Source organism: Narcine bancroftii, chromosome 8 (assembly GCF_036971445.1).
Source record: "Narcine bancroftii isolate sNarBan1 chromosome 8, sNarBan1.hap1, whole genome shotgun sequence".
Taxonomy (NCBI): Eukaryota; Metazoa; Chordata; class Chondrichthyes; order Torpediniformes; family Narcinidae; genus Narcine; species Narcine bancroftii.
In genome coordinates, this window is record NC_091476.1 from 139,480,028 (window position 1) to 139,503,735 (window position 23,708).

General features: G+C 40.7%; 1 protein-coding gene across 4 annotated transcripts in view; it reads left to right on the forward strand.

The window, feature by feature from the left end:
* The window catches only part of bace1 (beta-secretase 1), a 163,433-nt gene that overhangs the window by 122,184 nt on the left and 17,541 nt on the right, over positions 1–23,708 (forward strand). For 2 of the 4 annotated variants that reach the window (XR_011343424.1, XR_011343423.1), the window contains exons 4-9: positions 619–756; positions 7,277–7,411; positions 10,231–10,332; positions 13,771–13,920; positions 16,491–16,662; positions 20,917–21,325. Coding sequence is in view for 1 of the 4 variants with exons in the window: in XM_069895026.1 (XP_069751127.1) it covers positions 619–756; positions 7,277–7,411; positions 10,231–10,332; positions 13,771–13,920; positions 16,491–16,662; positions 20,917–21,158 (939 nt within the window). In the remaining 3 variants the exon portion in view is untranslated. Of the gene's footprint in view, positions 1–618; positions 757–7,276; positions 7,412–10,230; positions 10,333–13,770; positions 13,921–16,490; positions 16,663–18,082; positions 18,218–20,916; positions 22,513–23,708 lie in introns of those variants that run through there. The other 2 variants (XR_011343425.1, XM_069895026.1) reach the window with 2 other exon arrangements.

The window sequence follows — 23,708 nt, forward strand, 5'->3', positions numbered from 1 at the left end:
AGACTCGTGAGCTTAAAGAGATCTGAAGACGTGATCTTTAAAAATCCTTCATAATTACTTCTGAACTGTAATTTAAAAATATTCAAGCAATACAAGATGTTTGATGCTAAAGTTGAAAATGGACTTCTCAGACAAGGTCAAACTGGTTTAGATTTTAATACATCTATCTACATTTGCGCATTATGGGAATTAAGTTAGGGTTAAGTTTAGAGATAAATAAGAAATGTTATGTTATTAATAGTTTAATACAAATTATATTTGTGAATTTTCCATTGCTGTTCCTTTGTTAGGTCATAACAGAATTTGTTAATTTGTAACACTTGCCTCTGTACATTAAGCTGATTTCAGATTTCCAGATTCAGGACCAAAAGGATTCGCCCAAAAGTTAGTGTATCAGGTTTACCATGTACAAAGGAACAATTTTGCGATGAAGTCATTTTTATCTTCTCTGTCTTCCCCTTCCATTCCACATCAAATGTTACAGCCAAGAGAACATATCAACAAATCTACTTTCTCAGAACCTGAGGAAATTTGATGTGTCCTTGTGGTCTTTCACAGATTTCAACTTTCACAGATGCACCATACATGGCCACAAACAATTGTTTGTTCTCTCCACAGCCCGATGAAAGTCTGGAACCCTTCTTTGATTCATTGGTGAAGCAGACTCAGGTTCCCAACATCTTCTCATTACAGCTATGTGGAGCAAGCTTTGCCGTGAATGAGTCGAGCACAGCATCGTCTGTAGGAGGAAGCATGGTAAGTGATGGTTCTTCTCCACCACTAGTACTTGAATCTAGCTATCATTAAAATAAACAGGAGAGAATGTAGATCCTGGAAATCTGGGACAACACACAAAATTCCTAGAAGAACTCAATGGGTCAGGCAGCATTCATGGAAGGCATTTGACAGTCAACATTTCAGGTCAAACGGCTTCATCAGGAATAGGAATTTATTGACTATCTGTTGCCTTCTATAGATGTTGCCTGGCCTGCTAAGTTTCTCTAGCATTTAAAGTGCTATAATTAGTTGTTCAAGGGGAAAAGAATTTCAAATCTTGCTTATTCCTCCAGGATGTATTCTAGACTGGCAACCGTCCAGGCTCTTGAGACAAGGTGGCCTTGACAATAGATTAACTACAGAAGCAAAATATGAGACAATGAGAGATACTGAAAGCAGATGCCTCCCTGAATAAGGCCAACAAGGAAATGTGTGCTTGATACATCTGTGTTGATTTCCACTTTTTTTAACCTCTTCCTGATGCTCTGCATTTAAGAAATCAAGTTTAATTCTGATTTCTGTTTGGAAGTTAAAATGAAATTGCAAGTAACAAAATGGGGAGTAATCTATATGGTTTTATAATTAAAAAATCATGGCTGATCTGATATCTCATTGCTCTTCTTTGCTTCATCCACACATTTCTTGGTTGTATCCAATAATCTGTAACCTGAAATAAAATCAGTTGCAATCTAACAGTCAAAGGCCAGCTTTAGGAAAGTAATTCCTCAGAAGAGGCAGTAGCACTTTCTCATTGCACACTGCTGCTCACGTTACTGCCAATTTGTGCAAATTGTGAACCAGTGCTGGTAGATGTTGGCTCCCCCATCTCCTGTTCCTCCTCACAGGTAGGTCTCTTGTATTCTTTTCAGAGCATGTGCTCTCTCTCCTCTTGGCTAACTGCACAAAACAGCCAATGCACCAAAGGTTATCAGTCTCAGATTTATTTATTGTCAGAGTACATACCTGACATTGCATACAACCCTAAGATTCTTTTTTCTGCCATCTGTGGGCAAGGCAGAATTACCACTAATTGGTAGTGCAAAAAAACTGTACACAGAGTATTCATGTAAACAAATAAAGAACTGTAAACAGATAACAAATGTCAACAAACTGACTGTGCAATACAGAGAGAATTAAAAAACGTGCACAAGTAAGAGTCATTAAATGAGTCCATAATTGAGTTTGTTGTTGAGGAGTCTGATGGTGGAGAGGTAGCAGCTGTTTGTGAAAATGGTAGTGTGATTCTTGTGGAATCAGCTAGGGCTGTGGATTGTTCCAGCTGTGGGATATAGGAGATCTGGGATGGTATACTTGTCCCAGACAACCACACCTGCAGAAAGTGCTTTCAGCTCCAGCTACTTACCAAGTTCGGCAACTGAAGCTGGATGAACTAAGAGTTAATAAGGAGGCTGAGGCAGTCCTCGAGAAGAGTTGAAGGGAGGTAGGCACCCCAAATAGACAGAGCACAGATAGCTGGGTGACTGTCAGGGGAGGTAAAAGGAAGGCACAGGTAGTGCCGAGTACCCCTGTGGACGTTTCCACCGACAATAGGTATACTGTTTTGGATACTCTTGGTGGGGAGGATCTACCAGGGATAAGTTGAGGCGGTCAAGTCTCCGGCTCAGAGGCTGGCACCTTGTCTCAGAAGGGAAGGGTTGAGAAGAGGAGAACCTTAGTAATAGGGGACTCATTGGTTAAAAGGGCAGTCAGGAAGTTTGTTGGAATGTATCGAGACTCCTGGTTGATTTGTTGTCTCCCAGGTACCAGGGTCAGGGATGTCTTGGATTAATTCCACCACATTCTGGAAGAGGCATGGGATCAGTGGAACCTTGGGGTCCATGTGGGGACCAATGACATAGTTAGGAGTAGAGATGAGGTCCTCAAGAGGAAATTTAGGGAGTTAGGTAGGAAGTTAAAAGACGGGGCCTCAAGGGTGGTAATCTCAGGATTGCTGTCTGTGCCAAGCTCTAGACAGGGTGAAAATAGGAAGTCATGGGTGATGAATGTGTGGCTGAAGAGATGGTGCAGGAGGTAGGACTTCAGATTTGGGATTGCTTCTGGGGAAGGTCGGACCTCAATAAAAAGGATGGGCTGCACCTGAACTGGAAAGGGACAAATATCCTGGCAGGAGGGTTTGCTAGAGCTGTTGGGAAGGGTTTAAACTAGTTTGGCAGGGGGGTGGGAATCAGATCGTGAATGCAGAGACTAGGGTAGTAGGACAAAAGCAGGATGCTACAAGTCCTATGTTGAGGAAAGACAGGAAGAGAGCAAATCCTAAATGCAACCAGTCGGAAAGGTTGAAATATGTCTATTTCAAGGAGTATAAGGAAAAAAGGGAATGAACTTAGAGCTTGAATTAGTACATGGAGCTATGATGTTGTAGCCATTACTGAAACCTGGCTGGAGGAAGAATAGTATGAGATGATGCAGGTACCAGGGTATAGCTGTTTTTGAAGGGGGGGGGTGGCATTGTTGCTTAAGAATAGTATCACAGCTGTACAGAAGGACACAGGAAAGTGAGTCCACTGAGTCAGTATGAGTGGAAGGGAGCAATCACTGTGCTGGGAGTAGTCTATAGGTCCCCAAATAGTCTCTTGGACACTGACGAACAGATAAGCAGGCAGATTTCAGAATGGTGTAGGAAATACAGGATTGTAGTCATGGGAGATTTTAACTTCACTAATATTGATTGGGACCTTCTGACTGCAAAGGGGATAGATGGGGCTGAATTTGTTAGGTGTATTCAAGAAGGATTCTTGACACAGTATTTGGACAGGCCGATGAGAGGAGAGGCCACACTGGATCTGGTGCTGGGCAACAAATTGGATCAAATGGTAGACCTCTTGGTGGGGGAGCACTGTGGTGAAAGTGATCACAGCTCCCTTCGTTTCAATATCGCTATAGAAAAAGACGAACTCAGGCTAAATAGGAGAGTGATTAACTGGGGAAGAGCTCATTATGAAAGGATTAGACAGGAACTCGGGAATATTAGTTGGAAAGAGATGTTCAAGATGGAGAGCACAGAAGTAATGTGGAGGAAGTTAAGGGACCAATTGAGCTGGGTCCAATACAGGTTTGTCCCTCTAGAACAAGGAAAAAATGGAACCGTGGATGATGAAACAGGTAAGGTGACTTGTAGAGAGGAAGAAGCAAGTCTATGTTAGTTAGAGGAAGCAGGGAACAGATAGGGCTCATGAGAAATATATAGAAGCCAGGAAGGAGCTTGAGAAGGAAATTAGGAGAGCTTGAAGGGGACATGAAAAGGCCTTAGCAGGTAGGATTAAGGATAACCCCAAGGCATTCTATGTGTATGTAAAAAATAGAAAGATGATGAAAATGAAGGTAGAACCACTAAAAGATAAGAGGCGACATGTGCCTAAAAGCGGAGGGAGGGGAAGTCCTGAATGAATACCTTGCGTCAGTATTTACAAGAGAAAAGGACCTTGATCAGGATGAAGTTGAAATAGAGCAGGACTATGTGCTGGACAATGTGGTGATTATGGAAGAGGAAGTGTTAGATCTTCTAAATAATATCAAGATTGATAAGTCCCCAGGGCTGGAAGAGATATACCCTCGGTTGCTGTGGGAGGTAAGAGAAGAAATTGCTGGAGCATTAGGTATGGTCTTTGAATCCTCTTTGACTACAGGGGAGGTGCCAGAGGATTGGAAAATGGCAAATGTAGACCTTTTGTTTAAAAAAAGATAATAAGGAGAATCCTGGGAATAGACCGGTGAGTCTCACGTCAATGGTGTGTGAACTATTGGAAAGGATTCTTAAGGATAGGATCTACCAGCTTTTGGAGAGGTATAAGTTACTCAAGAATAGTCAGCATGGCTTTGTAAAGGGAAAGTCGTGCCTCACAAACCTAATTGAGTTCTTTGAGGAAGTGGCGAAAGTAATTGATGAGGGTAAGGTGGTAGATGTGGTCGATATGGATGTCAGTAAGGCGTTTAATAAGGTTCCCCATGAGAGACTCATCTGGAAGGTCAAGAGGCATGGGATCAGTGGAACCTTGGCTGTCTGGATAAAAAAATTGGCTTGCAGGAAGAAGACAGACTGTGGTGGTGGAAGGGAGGTACTCTGCATGGAAGGCAATGACTAGGGGAGGGCCACAGGGATCAATTCTCGGTCCTTTGCTCTTCGTGATTTTTATAAATGATCTGGGTGATGACGCAGAAGGTTGGGTGAGTAAGTTTGCAGATGACATGAAAATTGGAGGAATTGTCGATGGAGCTGGAGGTTATCAGAGGTTACAACAGGACATAGACAGGATACAGTGTTGGGCAGAAAAATGGCAAATGGAGTTCAATCCAGACAAGTGTGAGGTGATGCATTTTGGCAGGACAAATTGAAAAGCTGAGGGTTAACGGTCGGTTAATTAAGAGCATAAATGAGCGTAAAGGGATTTTGGGGTTCATGACCATACATCTCTGAAGGTAGTTGCTCAGGTTGCTAGGATAATTAAAAAAGCCCATGGGATTCTGGGCTTCATTAATGGGGGATTGTGAATAAGAATAGAGAAGACATGTTGCAACTTTATGTCTCTGGTGAGTCCACATTTGTAGTTTTGCATCCAGTTCTGGTTGCCTCATTATAGGAAGGATGTGGAGGCTATAGAAAGGATGCAGAGGAGATTTACCAGGATGTTGCCTGGATTGGAGGGCATGTCTTATAAGGCAAGGTTGGCAAAGCTAGGACTTTTCTCTTTGGACCGTAGAAAGATGAGAGGGGACTTGATCGAGATCTACAAAATTATGAGAGCCATAGATAGGTTGGACAGCCAATACCTGTTTCCTAGGGTGGGAATAACAACCACTAGAGGACATATGTATAAGATTAAGGGAGGGAAGTATAGGGAAGACATGTGGGGTAAGTCTTTTACACAGAGAGTTATTGAGGCCTGGAATGCCTTGTCAGAAGTGGTGGTAGAGGCTGAAACATTAGGGGCCTTTAAAAAAATTATTAGATAAGCACATGGACGAAAGGAAATAGAGGGTTATAGGGTAGGCACTTTTATATGGTTCAGCACAACATGGAGAGCCAAAGGGCCTGTTCAGTGTGCTGTGATATTTTAATGTTTAATGTTTCCTGATGGCAGCAGTGAGAACAGAGTGTGTGCTGGGTGATGTGGATCCTTGATGATTGCTGCTGCTCTCTGACAGCAGTGTTCCCTGTAGATGTTCTCGATAGTGGGAAGCATTTTGCCTGTGACATTCTGGGCCGTATCCACTAATTTTTGGAGAGTTTTACGCTCAAGGGTATTGGTGTCTCTATATCAGACTGTCATGCAGCCATTCAGAACACTTTCCACCATACATCTGTAGAAATTTGCCAGGGCTTCTGGTGTCGTTACCAAACTTTCACAAACTCCTGAGGAAGTAGAGATGCTGACGTGCTTTCTTCAAGATGCCATTAGTGTGTTTGATTCAGGAAAGATCCTCTGAGATAGTGACTCCTAAGAACTTAAATTTACTCACCCTCTCCACCTCTGATCCCCTAATACCTCTGGCTTTCCCTTCCTGAAGTCAACAATCAGCTCCTTGGTTTTGGTGACATTGAGTGCAAGGTTGCTGTTGGTGCACCATCCAGCCAAGATTTCAATCTCCCCCCTGTATACTCATTGCCTTTCTTTATGCAACCCTCTACTGTGCAAGTGTAAAGTAAGTAGAGCAGCTCAATGGAGTAGACCACAATCCAACTGTGTGACAAAACTAACTAGAGGGGCTGATTGGCCTTTGCCTATTCCTGGCATCCTCTTCTTGCAACATTGCAAATAATGGATGGGATTGACATTCCCCCGAATCACTCAGTATTGCTCTATGTTGTATCAGGAGGAATATTCCAGGGCAATTTACATTGGCTGTTCTGTGTGGGGTTAGATGGTCTCATTCCAGGCAATAAATGTGAGATGATACCCAAGTCATGTGCTCTAGTTAACAAGTCTGTTTTTTGTGAAATGGTTACCGCATAGACATGTGGCAAAAGATGTAATAGTTTCACTGCTCTCCTTTAAGCCACATACCAAGTGGATCTAGATTCATACAGAGCAATGCCATTATGAGAAAGGCAACACCATCTGTTGGACTGAAATCCAGTTAGTCATCTCACAGGAAAGGAAGTAGCGAGAGAGATGTCAGCTGTTGTAACATCTTAAAGGTTACAATGTACAGTAAAATTCCTGTTTTCTGGAATTCAAGCAACCGGCAAAAAAAACATGGAAAATAAATACCGGTAGGTTAAAAATACAAAAGTTTAAAATTGGTGCCCCCTAGTGATTAATTCACCAATCACTCAACATATAATCTCAAGCAACTGGAAAAGTCACTTACCCGTCATTTACCAATCCCCATAGGTGCCAGATACTGGGGGTTTGCTGCAGTTATAAGATAACAGTAGATATGAGGCAGTATCTTTTTTGCAGAAATAATGTTGCTAAAATAAGGAAGACTTAATGGAATCCTCTTGACTATTCCTTGCTTTCTCCCTGCCATGTTGTAGATAATAGGTGGAATTGACTCTTCTCTGTATTTGGGCAACATTTGGTTCACACCAATCAGGAAGCAGTGGTACTATGAGGTCATTATAGTAAAGATCAAGATCAACGGACAGGACCTGAATCTGGACTGCAAGGAGGTGAGAAATCTCTCCCCGCACCACACAGCATCCTGTGCTTTCCCTAACACAGCACTGCAGGCTTAATACATCCCCAGATCAACTGAACTACACACTAACAAAGACACTGAATCACATTCCAAACCCTGAGATACTGAAAAATGTCAATGTACAGTTCCATATGTACCCTTAGACCTGTTCCACAACCTGTCACCAAAAACACCCTTCTTCTGGAGCACCCTGTTGCTCAATCCAGATACTGACTTATACTTCAGTAATAAAAATGAATTAATTTTGAAGTTTATCAAAAAGCAATGGAAGTACATTATACATGGAATAATGGCTGTGATTGAGTTAAGGACTGTGCCTGTTTACCTAGATTTGTGTGATGGACAAATCAATATTGCAAGGATTCCAAAACAAAGGACGTCCTAAATTTAGCCGGAGTGAACTCTTGCTATGGTCTTCCAAAATGCACTCAAAAAGCTGAACAGTTCAAGTGGCAGGGCAGGTCCTTTGTCCATGACCTCCCACCATCCTGGAGATGGAGGGGAGAACCATGCAGAAGCAAGTGAGAAGGGGCAGGGAGATGACTGGAGAGAGGAGAATATCAGGAGGGTGGTAGAAGGTGGTACCAGGAGCGCACACAATAAAAAGTAAAGTAAAGGCATTCAGTGGGAGAAAGATGGAGCCTTTTTACCAGGGTCAGAGCAGTCCTCAACTCTCCAAGTAGGACCTGCCTCAGTGTTCCCTCAAAGCTCTGCACATGTGCACATCCACACATGATTTGCAACAAGCGCACAAAGGAAATTAATGTGCTCACAAACAGTGAGTTACTTAAAATGATGTCGTAATTATTAAGTATACTTATGGAAAATAATCTCTTAGCTGTTTCTATGAACTAATTAGTTGGTTTCTCAAATACCACATTTGCACATCACTAATTTACGTCACATCATTAATTTATGTCACCTCACCTTTCCTGTTCCAGTTTGTAAAGCTGCAGCACAGCTGCAGCCATTTTTGGTTGTCAGTGTTCATATCAAAAAGTTTACAAAGATTTGTTTCAAATTCTGTAGATAGTTTACTGAGTTTTTATTATAAAAAATATTGACGACTCACTATGTCGAATTCAAAAGAAGTGAAAGGCATTAAGTGCAAAAGAACTGCAAATTTGTTCATTGTTGAATGGCTTAACAAAATAATAGAAACTGCTGCACCGAAAGCTCATGAGGTCATGAATTTCAGCTGCGAGAAATATTTATGTATGATTCAGAAACTGGAGTTACCTGTATGTATTATCGTGATGGGAAAGTTGCTGGAGAACTTGCTAGTGTGGTGGGATGATATTTGGAAACTTGACTTTTTGAAGCGTCATTTGGCAAGTAAATCGCATTTAAACGGTGTACAAAAGCGCAGGCAACAAAACCCATCATTACCCATTGCAGGAGTTGTGTTAGAGTTCAGATGAGTGAGAGTGAAAATGTTCAAACCCAGAGGAGATCAAAGTTCTTATCAACAGCATATTGCTTCACCCAGCACCTCCTCTACGTCCGCAACAAAAGCCAATCATTTCAATTCTGAGTCACACTCTCAAGTTCACATAGCCTTTCACACTACCCCACCCTGACCACCCACAGACTGGAGGAACACCACCTTATTTTTTGTCTGGGCACTCTCCAATCCTGGGGCATGTACATTGAGTTCACTGGATTCCACTAATCAGCTTCCTACTTTCTTTCTCTCTCCACTAGCCAGGACTCCTCCCCGCCCCCGCCCCCCCCTTTTGTTTGGACATCTCTCATGTTCCCCCACACCTTGATGAAGAGCTCAAGCCCGAAACATTAGTGATGTATTTTGACTTTTACCACATAAAGGCACCTGCTGAGTATCTCCAGCATTTGTGTATTTTTTTCAAGAAACCATTTAGGTGAATGTTATTTGGATATGCAAATGAGAACCAAAAGCTATCAATTGGATGGAAGTTCTATTTGTCTAGATAGAGTTTACAAAGAATGGGTAAGTACCAAAGATAGGAGAGAGAAAAAAAATAACTGAGTGACTTAAATATGTCTGTTATTCTGTGCAATTTTATGTCAAATATTTTGTAAACCTTCATAAGCTGTGTTATTCATGAAGATTTTCACATTAAGCATCTCGATAGTTTGTCAACTAGCTTTGTAATTAGATGAGTTTTGATTTAACCATTTCCAGCAACTTTAATAATAATAATTTGTGAATTGATGGGTGTAATTGTTATTAATTTATTTAAACATTGCTTCACATAAAAATAAAAAATACTCATTGATGTTTTATTTAATGGAACAACAAACTGAGCAAAGAAGTTCAAAGTATAAAGTAAAATCTTAACTAAATACGTTACTTTGTAGAATGAAATCATACTTGTATTACATTAAAACATGCCAGTACAGTTTTATTGGCTGTACCAAAATTATCTCGAAACAATTTCAAGTTTACATTTGCACAAGCATTCAGTGCTTTTGTCACAGGAAAAAAAATTGCATACAAGATTTTTGCGTGCACTGACGACTAAAAATTAGAGGGAACATTGCCCTCGAGCCTTGATAAACAAATGAGGGTCTGACTATGCTGCACTGTCACAGAGACATTCTTGGGTAAGGTGTAGAGATGCATCAGTAATAATTCGGGCCCTTGGTCCTCACCTCAGTCCTGATGATAACACGTCGTCATCTAACCACCCCCCCACCCCCACCCAAAACATCCTAGATTTCTCATCCCCACTGACATTGCTGCCTGTCGTAGAGTCTTTGGTTTGAAACTCATTATCTCTGTTCTGTTTTACTTTCTGCTCTCTTCAGTACAACTACGACAAGAGCATCGTAGACAGTGGAACCACGAATCTCAGGCTACCCAAGAAGGTTTTCCAAGCCGCTGTGAAATCCATCAAGGCCGCATCTTCTGTTGAGTATTAGTTCTGAAAAGGAAAGAAAGTCGATGCATTATTTTAAACAGCTTATTTCTCCCCATTTCATCCACAAGATATTTTTGGCATGTGTCCAAAGCTAACAAGGCCAGCATTTACTGTCCAGCCTTTATTGCCTTTGAGAAGATGGTAGTGAGTGGTATATTTGAACCCTTTTGATCTACTCCCACAATACTGTTAGCCAGACAGTTCCTGAATTTGGACCCTGTGATTATGAAGGAACCACTTAAGCTGGAATGTGACTTGGAAGAAGCGTGGCCTTGCAGCATAGTGATCCAAATGCCTGTCCATCTTCATGTTTTTAGTGGTATCAGTCACTAAATGAGAACTGTCAGAGTAGCATTAATCCTATTAAAAGTGGGAGCCTACGTGCTGTTGGCACAAGGGGGTAGGTTGTGCTAATTACACTAAATTGAGTGGAAAAGCAAATTGTTCAGAGGATACAGGGAGCCTTCAGAGAGATATATAGATAGGTTAAGTGAGTGGGCAAGGATCTGGCAGATAGAGTACAATGTTGGCAAAAGTGTAGTTATCCACTTTGGAAGGAAAAATGGAAGATCAGAATATTATTTAAATGGCAAATGATTGCGACATGCTGCCATACAGAAGGTGTTAGGAGTGCTTGTGCCTGAATCGTAAAGGTTGGTTTGCAGATCCAGCAGGCTATCAAGAGGGCAAATGGAATGTTGGCCTTCTTTGCTAGAGGGATGGAATTTAAGAACAGGGAAGTGATGCTGCAACTGTGCAAGGAACTGGTGATGCTGCATCTAGAGTACTGCATGTAGTTCTGGCCTTACAAGAGGAAGGATTTACCGACTTTGGAGGTGGTGCAGAGGAGATTAAACAGGTTGATTCCAGAGATTAAGGGGTTAGCCTATGTGGAGAAATTGAGTCATCTGGGACTGTACTGGCTGAAATTTAGAAGAATTAGAAATATATAAAATTATGAAAGGCATAGATAAGATAGAGGTAGGCAAGTTGTTTCCATTGGTAGGGAAGACTAGAACTAGGGGATATAGCCTCAAGATTCAGGGTAGTAGATTAAGGACAGAGATGAAGAGGAACTGCTTTTCCTAAAGGGTGGGGAATCTGTGGAATTTTCTGCCCCATTAAAGCAGTGGAGGCTACCTCAGTCAATAATTTTAAGACAAGGATTGATAGATTTTTACATAGTAAGGAAATCAAGTGATATGAGGAAGGTCAGGTAGGTGGAAATAAGCCTATCATCAGATCAGCCACATAGAATAGTGTAGCAGGATTGGCAGGCCAGATTGTCGGCTCCTGCTCCTATTTCTCAGGTTCTTATGAAAGAATTCATTAGATGGAAGGTTCAAAGAGCTGGCGGAGATACAATGGGTTAAAATAGTCTCCTTCTGAACTGTATCACCGTGAATCCTTTATATGCATGTACATACTGCACATCAAGCCCATCAGAAGTTCTTAACTTGATTGCTTGTGTGGAGTTGGCAGATTACACCCAGGGAATAACAAAAGACCAAACAAAAGTGGAAATTACGGAAATCTGAAATAAAAACAAAGTGTTGGAAACACTCCACTGATCAGGTAGCATCTGTAGAGGGAGTAACATAGTTAATGTTTCATGAAGGTTGATGATATTTCATCAGTTATGATAAAATCTCACCAATCTGAAATGGTAACTGTTTTCTTTTGGGGCTGTGAGGATAAGGCAGAAGACGGTGACTGACTGGATAGAACTTTCAAATAATTGACACAGGGAGGTTGCTTGTTTTGGAAAGAGGGAAGTAAAACAGTGAGTGTCGCAAAAAACACAAAAATGCTGGAAGAATTCAGCAGATCTCGTAGCATCCAACAGAGGTAAATACATTTTGCCCTCTCAATTGGAGAAATTGGACTTTGTAGCAATATTTTTTAAGAACAGCAAACAAGGCCTCCTCGATACCTTACCTAGATTTATTGACAGACCAAGGAGATTATTACATTACAATGCAGAAATTAGCAGCCACATTTCTATCATTTTGAAAATGGCGACACTTCTGAAGCACTTCACAAGCTATAAAGCACATTGAAACATCTCAAGCTTCCCGAAAGGTCCAATGCAGATTAATGGATCTACACAATGCAACAAGCAGGAATTTTCTTTTTAAAGGGAGAGCGATCTAACCTTTCCACATGTTCTGAGATGTCATTTGGGGAGTATGGAGGATGATCCCCTTCACACATGCATGTGAAGTATGTCTTTTGAAATATTCTTGATGTGAGGGTATGCTATTTTGGGTTTCAGTTCCTGGTCCAGAAAGAATCTGTAGCTTTCTCATGATCTTGGGTTGTCTCTGGTTTCAACGTTGGTGAAGGTTGATTTCCCAGAGGGAGGAGAGGGGGGCGGGGAGAGAAGTAACATGAAAACTTGGGAAAAAACAAAGCCGTGGAGTCATGGAAACATAATCTGGTCAGGCTTCATAAAGCTTCACCCAAAGCCCTGAGAGAGGATTCATATATTTAAGGGATCGGCCTTTTAACACTTTCCTTCAAAAACTGTTGAGTGCCATTAATAGTCCATGAATGTGCTGTATAGAATTCACCAAATGTTACACAGGATATTGCTAGAATTAGTTCAACATGCTCAGTTCAGGGTTCTCACTGACCTCAGCTAGCAATGAGTAAAACACCCAGGGATGCAGCAAATAAAAAAGATGCTCAGTCACTGGCTCCCTAAGTCAAAGGACTGACTCCAAAGTTCCCAACCTGAAAGAATGACAATCAGACAATCCCGCAGAACAAACTAAAGTTGAATGCAACATAGTAAAGTTCCAGGCATCTCAAGAGATAGAAGGCAAATGTGGAGGTTGTCGACATTCTTGCACATCTTGTATTGAACAACATCATTAGCACACAAACCAGGCACAACATCAACAATATAGGTCATCATCTTTTGCAGGATGGAGACAAGGCCTTCTGGCCGACTTGCTTGAGCCAACCAAGTTCCCCATCTGAGCTCATTCCATTTGCCCTATATCCCTCTAACTGTTTCCTATCCAGGTACTGTCCAAATCTCTTAAATGTAGTAATTGTACCCACCAAAATATCACTTCCTCCAGCAAGTCATTCTAAGGATTTTCTAAAAGAAGGGTACACAGAATGATGAGTTCCTTAAGAGGTAATGAGAGAGATTCTTGAATTCAAATACAAAACAGCAGATGTAGTGAGGATCCAGTTGTAAAATATTCATCAATATGTCTTATGAATTTACAGAAGAGATTCTCTGGTGTAATCTCCTAATATACACAACACACATACAGATGTTTTAAATGATAAATGAATATAGATGAAAACTTGTACAACATCTGGTGTTGATTAAAGACTCCAAAAGTAATGAAATATTCATGATCATTATTACTACCTTCACTTTTGAATGTTTTTCTCTCTCTATTGACAGACTGAGAAGTTCCCCGATGGGTTTTGGTTGGGTGAGCAACTCGTGTGCTGGCAGGTTGGCACCACACCTTGGCACATCTTCCCCACAATATCACTGTACCTCATGGGGGAGGCCACCAATCAGTCTTTCCAAATCACTATCCTACCACAAGTAAGTCAGAATGACAGTTACATCCAATCCACTTCACTGAGACGTGCTTTTGTTTCATTGAACCAAATGCTTCTTGCATGGTTTATTTTCAATCCAGCTGCTAAAGCCCCTACCATTGGATGGTATGGGATTTTTAGTCATTGTTATATTTGAGCCAAACTAAATATCTGATTGATAACAATAACCGATGTGGAAGAAGAGCCAAATATCTTTCCTTGACTTTGGTGAAATGGTTGGCGTAGCGATTGGAGTAATGCCCTTACAGCACCAGCAATTGGGACCGGGCTGTCTGTAAGAACTTTGTACATTCTCCCCGTGTCTGTGCGGGTTTTCCCCAGGGGCTCCGGTTTCCTCCCATCATACAAAATGTACTGTGGGGTGTGGGTTAATTGGGTGTAAATTGGACGGCATGGACTCGTGTATGTCTAATTTTTTTTAAATTTAAAAACTTGCCCAAATAGTGCTGACAATCTGAAATACAAGAATGAAGGAAATATTCTAGGTCAGGCAGCACTGAGAAACAGAGTTAATGTTTCTACATCTCAAATAGAAACTTGGCTCCATCACCAGGACTGGAACCATTTAATGCTGCCTTCTATCCATTCATTATCTTCTTTTCTGCTCCTTATGAATCAGGTCAAATTGAACAAAGCATCAAAGGAATGGGACAGATTAATCGATCAATGCATGAGAGAGCGTCTGCAGCCACTGGAATGTGGAGCTAATCAAAATCTGCTGGAGGAGCTTGGTACCGAAGGAACAGCCTCAGGATTCACTCTGACAATCTCTTTGAAAATCAAATACATTGTCATAAGATCACTTCTTATTCTTCTAAACTCCATTATATAAAAGATAAGATGCTGATTCCACTCCCTCCCCCCCCCCCCCCACCCCACCCCACCCAGTCTGGCTATCAGTCTTACAAACAGAGTCTGCTGGAGGAACTCAGTGTGTTGAGCAGCATTGGTGGGAGAAAAAAATTATTTGGAGTTTCAGGCTGGAACCCTTCATCATGACTGAGAGTGCAGAGGGAAGATAGCTAGTACAATAAGGACTGGAACAGATGAATTGGGCAATTGCCAGGAGGGGATTGATGAACCAGGGAGTGGTAAAAGAAGACAAGTTCCAAAGGAAGAAGGAGGCAAGAGAAACAAAGGGGTCAAGTGGATGATGAGCCATGCAGTATAGGTGGTTCATTACTCTCCTACTGGCTCCTGTTCAATTCCTCCCACCATGTCCTCATTACACCATCTCCTCACTTGGCAGGATAGCGCAACAGCGAGTGCGCTTCCCAAGAAGACTGAAATGGGCAAGGCTACAGGGAACCATCATGTCAACTCTACAGGACCTCTATTGAGAGTGTACTGGCTGGTTGTATCACAGTGATACGGTTGCTGTAGAGCATTGGCTCGGAGATCAATGCACAGGACCATAAGAGTGGCAGAGAGGATCGCTGGGATCTCCCCCCAAAATCAATGAGATCTACCAGGATCATCATCTGAAGAGGGCTCACAAAACCATTAAAGATCCTACCACCCTGCACAAACATCTTCCAGCTACTCCCACCAGGAAAAAGATACAGAAGAATCCGATCCAGAACCACCAGGCTGAGAAATGGCTTCTTCCCATGGATAATGAGACTGTTGAGTGATTGATGAACTGCTCATACAATCCTCTGAGATTCTACTATTTATTTAACAATATTTATTTATTTTTATATAAGTACTGCATATAAATATGTGTGCTATGTCCATCTATGTGTTTGGATGTTTTTACACCAAGGACCAAAAAATGCTATTTTGTCCAGTTGTGTGGTAAATATAAACAAACTTGAACACCAGCAATATCCCCTCTGCACTTTGTCTTCCTGAAGGCTTCCAGCCTGAAGCATCAACCATTCTTTCTTTCCCACTGATGCTGCTTGGCCTGCTGAGTTCATCCAGCAAATTCTATGTTCAATCAACAGATAGAGGGGATTGACCTTTGAAGAGAGAAAGCAGCAGCTTGACTTTTATACATTGGAGTTTAGAAGAATCAGTGATCTCACTACGATGTTCTTGATCCTGAAAGAAATTATCAGAGGGGATGCTGAGACTTTGGTAAAGAGTCCAGAATCAGGGACAGTCTCTGAATAAATGTTTAGGAACGTAGGATTCAAATAAGAAAGGTCTTTTTGGAGAGAGTTGTAAATCTTTAGAATTCTTTATTCAGAACTGTGAACAGTCTGTTAAAAGAATTCAGGGCTTGAATCCATAGATTTGAGGACAGGGAGTATTATGACTGAGAAGGAAAGTGAACAAAGGACCTGTCATGAAGGAGAATGAGAGGGCTGATTTTATGCTAACTCAAGTGTGACAAAGTCAATTATTACCTCGTTGTTATTGATTTCATCAAGATCCGTTAACAGAAGAATTGAGTTATGGGGCTGGTACAGGAAACAGTATTTAGGTAGAAGCTCAGCTGTGGTCTTAACGAGTGGCAGAGCAGCTCCTGCTTTTATTTGTTACATAAAATGGAACTCAATGGGAAAAAATTATTAACTTCCAATTCTCAATTTCTCCAAAACATAGCAATATCTGCGTCCAGTAGAAGACGTTGCCACCTCTCAGGATGACTGCTACAAATTTGCCATCTCCCAGTCCACCACAGGAACTGTGATGGGAGCTGTCATCATGGAAGGGTTTTACGTGGTCTTTGACCGTGCTCGAAAGCGCATTGGATTTGCGGTCAGCTCCTGTCACGGTGAGTGTGATGAATCTTGTTTAATTGCTTTATGCAGTCCTGTTTCTGTCCCCCTTTAGGCTGGGCATCACATTCAAAAGCATGACTAATTGCCATTGTGACTCAGAATAGTTTCTTATTTTCATACAAAGGTGCCTACCCTCTTCACCTCAGAAAGGCTGTAATCACTCAGTAACTGCTGTGTATCTTGCACCATCCTATGTTCCCATCCCTCGATATGTTTACAATAAGTCATCTCAACCTCATTTTTATTAAGAAGTACCTTTAAACAGACTGGTAATCTAAAAAGGGTGTGACCAGGCTAAGGCAGGAAAAGTTGGGTCATTTATAATTGGTGTGATTTGTTAAGGCATAAGGAGCTTTACTCTGTATTGGATTGGAGCTGATGCTGCATAATATAGACAGTAGGAAGCCCTGCGTTAACATCTACAAAAAGATTCCCAATAAAAAGGTATAAACAAATCTACCCTTTGCCATGTTTTCTCTGTGCGGTATAAAGCTATGCAAATTCATTAGCCGGAATTATTACAACACATTTCGACCACTCCACATCAGCTGAAAGTTAGAAAATCTCACAGGCCTATTTGGCAAACAAGCAATTAGGATGAGGAATGCCATGCTTGGCTGGATTCATTTACCCCACCCATTAGGTCATTTAAAACAAAACCTGCAGAACTATGTAGGAAGATCTGGGGCAGTGGAATTGAAGGAGCTGATAGTCTCTTTCTTGACCTAGCCGTTTTTGGTTCTACTGCTGAAGCGGTTGTCAGTATATCTCTGGCTGTGTGCCACACTTTGCCCACTTTTATTACAGTGCCTGAGTGGTGAATGTGGAAATACTAGTGGGTACAGGACATGGTTCCCTGTAGTCGCAAGGTTTGCTGTTCGTGCACACTTTTGACCTCTTCTGCTGTGCAGGTTCTGACTGTTGCCACTTTTGGCTTTATTGAGGTTCCACTCAGTTCCTGCACAGCATTAAGAAGTGACTGCAATGGCTCAGAGAAGTTAATTACTGCATCACTCAGTACTCAAGCATTGCCAGAATTCGTGCTGAACTAAAGATTTATGTGGCAGGTGAGACACAGGAAAACACAGATTGTTGCACCAAAATGTTTAACTTTGAAGTGCAATGAATTTTGTTCTTGAAGCATCATAGTTGAAGAACAGCTGGGTCCCATAAACAGCAATGAAGCTGTTTTTGATGATGTTGGTTGTGAGAGAGATGTTGGCTAGATATCAGGAAAAATCAAATTAATTCCCAGCAATGTCAAAGGGAACAGACAGTATTAAAGATTTCAACCAAGGTCAGAAAACTAGATTGAAATAAATAGCAGGAGGGGGAGGAACATGAAAGGAATGAAATTAGAAGTATGAATTAGTAAATGTTAGATTTTCAATTAATCTTTTTATTCATTTTCAGATATAAATGAGAATGAATGTCATGACCTAACATTGTGTTTGAGACTCAAGTGGATGCACGCTTGATATCAATTCATCTACATCGGAAAAGAATTTTTAGCAAGGGAACACAGCATGTGTGATGTGGTAAAGTTGTGTATGTAACCACAAATAATTTCAATCCCTTGCAGAACTCATTATCACGTCCTCATTATCTGGTTCTGACAATGACCTCACTAATTAATAAAAATCCTCCTATTCTCCCTCCATTATTGTGATTATGAGTTTTCTAGGAAGTAGAAGCTAGATCAACAAGACCTGACATACTGTCTTGTATTCAAGGGTCTGCTGCCTCAACATTGGAAATCAAATCTTCCTGTTTGTATCTGTCACTCACTCTCAACAGAAGACCTGCCTCTATCAGGAAACTGACAACACCATCCAACTTGCACAGAATGCTTTGAATCATTATGTAACATTTCAGATTAGGTCACACAATTCCAGGTCAGTGGCAGATCTTCGAGCATAGTCATGCTGAGCAGTGGCGCCCTCTCCTGTTCATGCTACTGACTCACGACAGCATCACCAGATCCAACTCCAACAGTGTCATCAAATTTGCAGATGACATAACAGTAATTGGCCTCATCAACAACATCGATGAGTCGCACTGCAGATAAGAGGTGGAAAATCTCATGAAATGGTGCAAGAATAACAACCTGAGTCTCAATATGGACAAGATGAAGGAGATGTTCATGGACTTCAGAAGGACCAAGTATTACATACTACAACTATGTAGTACAGTGGAGAACATCAAGTTTCTTGGAGTTCACTTAACTAGTGACCTATCATAGACATTCAAAATCTCCTTTCTTGTCAGGAAGGCGCGAAGACTGAAGTGGGCGTGGCTAATGCCCACCAATATGTCAACCTTCTAAAAGAGCTCTGTTGAAAGCATCCTGGCTGGCTGCATCACAGTGTGGTATGGTTGCTGAAGAGAAATGGATCGGAAGTCAATCCACAGGACCATAAGAGTGGCAGAGAGGATCAATGGAGTCTCCCTCCACCACCATTGATGTGATCAACCAGGATCATTGTCTGAAGAGAGTGTGCAAAATCATTCCACCCTGCAAACAGCATCCTTCAGCTACTCCCATCGGGTAAGAGATACAGGAGTATCAGAGCCAGCACCACCAGGGTGAGGAACAGCTTCTTACCACAGGCACTGAGAATGTTGAACAAAGGAAGTGACTGCTCAAACTTATCATCTGAGACTCTCATATTCATCAAACAATATTTACTTATTTATTTGTATAGATGAAATACTTATCTTGCATATGTATTGTTCGTCTGAATCTGTGTTATGTCCAGTTGTATATCTGCGTGTTTTGCACCAAGGACAAGAGAACATTGTTTTGTTGAGTTGTACATGTGCAATCAGTTAACAGTAAACTTGACGGCTTCCAAGGACAAGAGAACGTTGTTTTGTTGAGTTGTACATGTGCAATCAGTTAACAATAAACTTGACGGCTTCCACAGCACAGACCTGGTTAAAGCGAAGGATGTAGTGAACATCTTTTCAAGAATAACAATTGCAAGAATGAAACATGGGAAAAGCTATGCTCCGGAACTATGAGAAATACAGTAAACATGAAGTTACACATGATACAATATAATTGGTTACACAGGCTATACACCACGCCCCAAAAGTTAAATAAATGGGACTCAACAGTATCAGATAAATGTTTTCGCTGTAAGAAGGAAACGGGAACAACAGTACATGCAATTTGGCCATATGAGAAGGTGAAAAAGTTTTGGGAAGATCTAAATCAGGTATTAAATAAAATCACAAAAAGTAACATACCAAAAAATCCAGAGATCTTTCTTCTAAGTAATGCAAAAAGTAAAGAACTTGGCCTCGATTTGGATGGAGCACAAAAAAGATTTATTATGATAGCCTTAGCTGTAACAAAAAAATGTATTATGTCAACCTAGAAATCAGAAGATAGCCTGAGAATACAGCAATGGTACATAGAAATGAATAAATGTATTCCATTGGAAAAAAATAACATATAATTTGAGAAATAACATCACAGTATTCGAACAAATTTGGGAACCGTACATGGAACACAACAGAGAAGTCCTACCGCGAACCTCCACTGCCTAAAATGACAGAATGAGAAGACGACGAAATGAACTGACCCAGTGTGTAAAAGTAGATGACACAATTTTCTTGTTTATTTTCATTGTGTGATGACATTGTTTAATGGGTTTAATGTTTCACATAAGTTGATCGTTGAGTGGGTGGGGAGGGAGGTGGGAAGGAGGGAGGGGGGAAAAAGGGGAGAAAATGACACTGTGTATGTGTATTTTGGTCAATATAGTTCATACTGTGAAATATTTTTAAAAAATTTTTTAAAAAGAATAACAGCTGCCAGTCTTAGACAGTTATTCACACCAAGCTCTTTTATTTGAGAGAATTTCCTGATTAATTTATGTAGCTTCTCTGATAACCAAATGTGACATTACTTCACAGGAGTGCCATCAGCATTTTATATTGAATCGCATGCCTGCAAAAAGATAAGTGATAAACATGGTCTTAAATTGAGAAAGGAAACTGGAGTTTAGTCCAGAGCTAAGACAGTGAGAAAATTGTGATCAAGTGGCCAGTTTATAGGAGTGCAGTTGCCTTTGAGTGTAGCAGGGCTACAGACTAGAGCTGAAAAGAGTCAAGCCCAAGGAGAAATTTGAAAACCATCACATTATAAAAGAGATAAATAGTAGAATAACCATATAAAGGATTACAGAGGACAAACCTCCACCATAGAGGCTAACCTTTTCCCTAATCTTTGCTTCTAGTGCACGATGAGTTCCGGACAGCCACGGTGGATGGCCCCTTCTTCAGTACAAACATGGAGGACTGTGGCTACAACATTCCACAGACAGATGAGTCAACACTGATGACAATCGCATACGTGATGGCAGCCATCTGCGCTCTCTTCATGCTGCCCCTGTGCCTGATGGTCTTTCAGTGGCGCTGCTTCCGTTGCCTTCGTCGTGAGAGCAATGACTTTGCAGATGACATATCACTGCTGAAGTGACAGTGGAAAAACTCTTCAAGATGGAATAAAACATTTCTTTTTCCATTTAAAAAAAAAATACACGGCATCCTATAGTGGTCAACAGAAGGATGGCTGGGTCGAGTGTTGAAGTGCAAAATGACGTACGTGGCTGGTTTAAGACTTACAACAATTGCAGCGTATCCAAGGTAACTTCCCAGCTTGTACATGCCCTTACTCACTATATTTCAAATTAGTCTGATCGTTTGAGACTTGTGACAAAATATGCACAGGTCAGCAGTGACATTTGAAAGTCAAGTAACATAACAGGTTCAACATTCAAATTTAAATGACAACATTCACTAAGATGGTTCCAGAACATACTGTGTAGATATAAGCCACAGAAATATTTTTTATCTGTTTAATTACCTGTCTTGGATCACAACCACAGGAATAATGGAAAATACATGAGCAATGGTGATTATTGTTAAATACCACTCCTTGATTATTGATGATTTCCGGCATGTGTAGTCCTAGTGAGGTCAAGAAAGAGTGCAATATGGTTTTGCACTCCCAGCACTTTTACATTACTGTATGGATAGCATTAACATTTATCTGTGGAAATGTGATGTCTACATTTGTGTGTAAATATCTATAAATGTACACATTACAGTCTTGCATATTTAGTTTGCATCTTATTGAGCATCCATCACCCATCGGACATCAATGGATCAATTACCATGCAAGGCCCTTTTGCCTTCTCCTCCAAAAGACCACAGCTCCTTGCCGAAGTACTTTTATTGGACACTGGCCATCCTTAGTACTTGAACTGGAAAAATAACCATATAGGCCAAGGCTACATAATAAATGTCAGCATGTAATTGGAGCCTGGAGTTCATGGTTAAATCTGACTGTGTTAGCTTGCTGATTTACTGTATAGTTGAAACACTGCTATTAAAATGCCCCCTCATTACATGAGAGACTTCATAAAGTTACTCCTGGATAACAATTTTGTAACAGCCAAGCTAAAGGCAAAAATCTGGAGTCTCCCTTCTGGTCACTTTTAGTCACAGTGAGCACACCTAACAATACAGTGTAGAAATAGGCTCTTCGTTCAATGTGGCCCCACAGATCATAAAATTAAAACAAATCATGGTTGATTTCCCTTACCCTGTCCCAAAAATTAAAAGGCTAATTGCGCTCCTCTTAGTTCTTTCAAAATAAAATCGGGCATTTTGGAACAATTCTAGACTTGCATGGGATTTTCATCAACTAAGCCACAGAGAATGATCCCACTCTCTACTTTTACCTTGCCAGTTCCAAAAATGAGAGGTCAACTGTTATCCAGGAGTAACTTTTTGTGGTTGTTCCAGTAATCAGAGAGGCTTTAACAGTTGTAATCTGTTGCCCTTATTGAAGATGACTTGCACCTGTAGTTTGTCCCAGGATGTCCTAAATCTCTTCTCATAATAACAGTTATTCACTGAATACACACAATCGTAAAACACCACAAATCAAATCTGTACATAGTAAGCTCCCACTTTCAATATGATAATGATCAGTTAATCTGTATCATTTTGGTATATTGAGTGGAGGATTAATATTGGGCTTACCTCCCTTGCTGCATTCCAAAATAATGCCATTGGACCTGTTGACAATATCAGAAACTGATATTTTCAATTTAACAGTTAATCCAAAGAACAGCAACTCCATAATCCAACAACTTGGACTATTGCACTCAAGTCTGTAGAGTAGAACTCAAGCCTACAATCTGAAACAAATGACCCGTTAACTGGGAAAATGACGAATATTAACATTAACATTCAATTCTTAACTTGGTAACTTTAGCCACATCTAAAATAGGTGGATTAATGGAACCAGATCTTTCATAAAAGTGCAATGCAATTGAATTAAAACAATGATGAAACAGCTATCTACTTTCTGCTCCTACTTCTGTCAGGTGTTTGTACATACTTCCTGTGTCTGCGTGGATTTCCTCCAGGTGGTTTCCTCCCACTGTTCAAAATATAGAGGCTGTAGGTCAATTGGGTGGCACAGGCTTGTGGGCCAAAAGGATCTATGTCTAAAAATTAACATTTTTTTAAAAATTTAAAAATTAAATTGGTCCCTCATGGACCTCACATCATTTTCAGTATCTGGATGGTTCAGATTTTTTGCAATTGCTGTCAAAGTGTGTTCGACATCAACAACCGCTCATTAATACACCACACTTGTCATTGGACACTTTTAACACAGCCGCTGAGAAGCAGAAAATTTGTAGTGTAAATTTGCTAAATTCCATCCCATAATTTTTTCCACCAAGACCTACACATTTTTACAGATTGGCTGTAGTCTAAATTGACCACAGGCACTCTGTAAGAAATTTGGCTAATGAATACGAATTTCACCCTCCAACAAACTCCACAACACAGGAAGGCAGGGTAAAAGTGCTTAGGAAAAGTGCTGTGTAAATGACCACTCCCGAGGTAAGTATGCAATTATTTTATAAAAAAACAAAATTTTTCCTTTATTTTTGTGTAAAATTTATAATTGATAGATGGAAAAAGCATAACCTTCCACAATTTCCTGGCT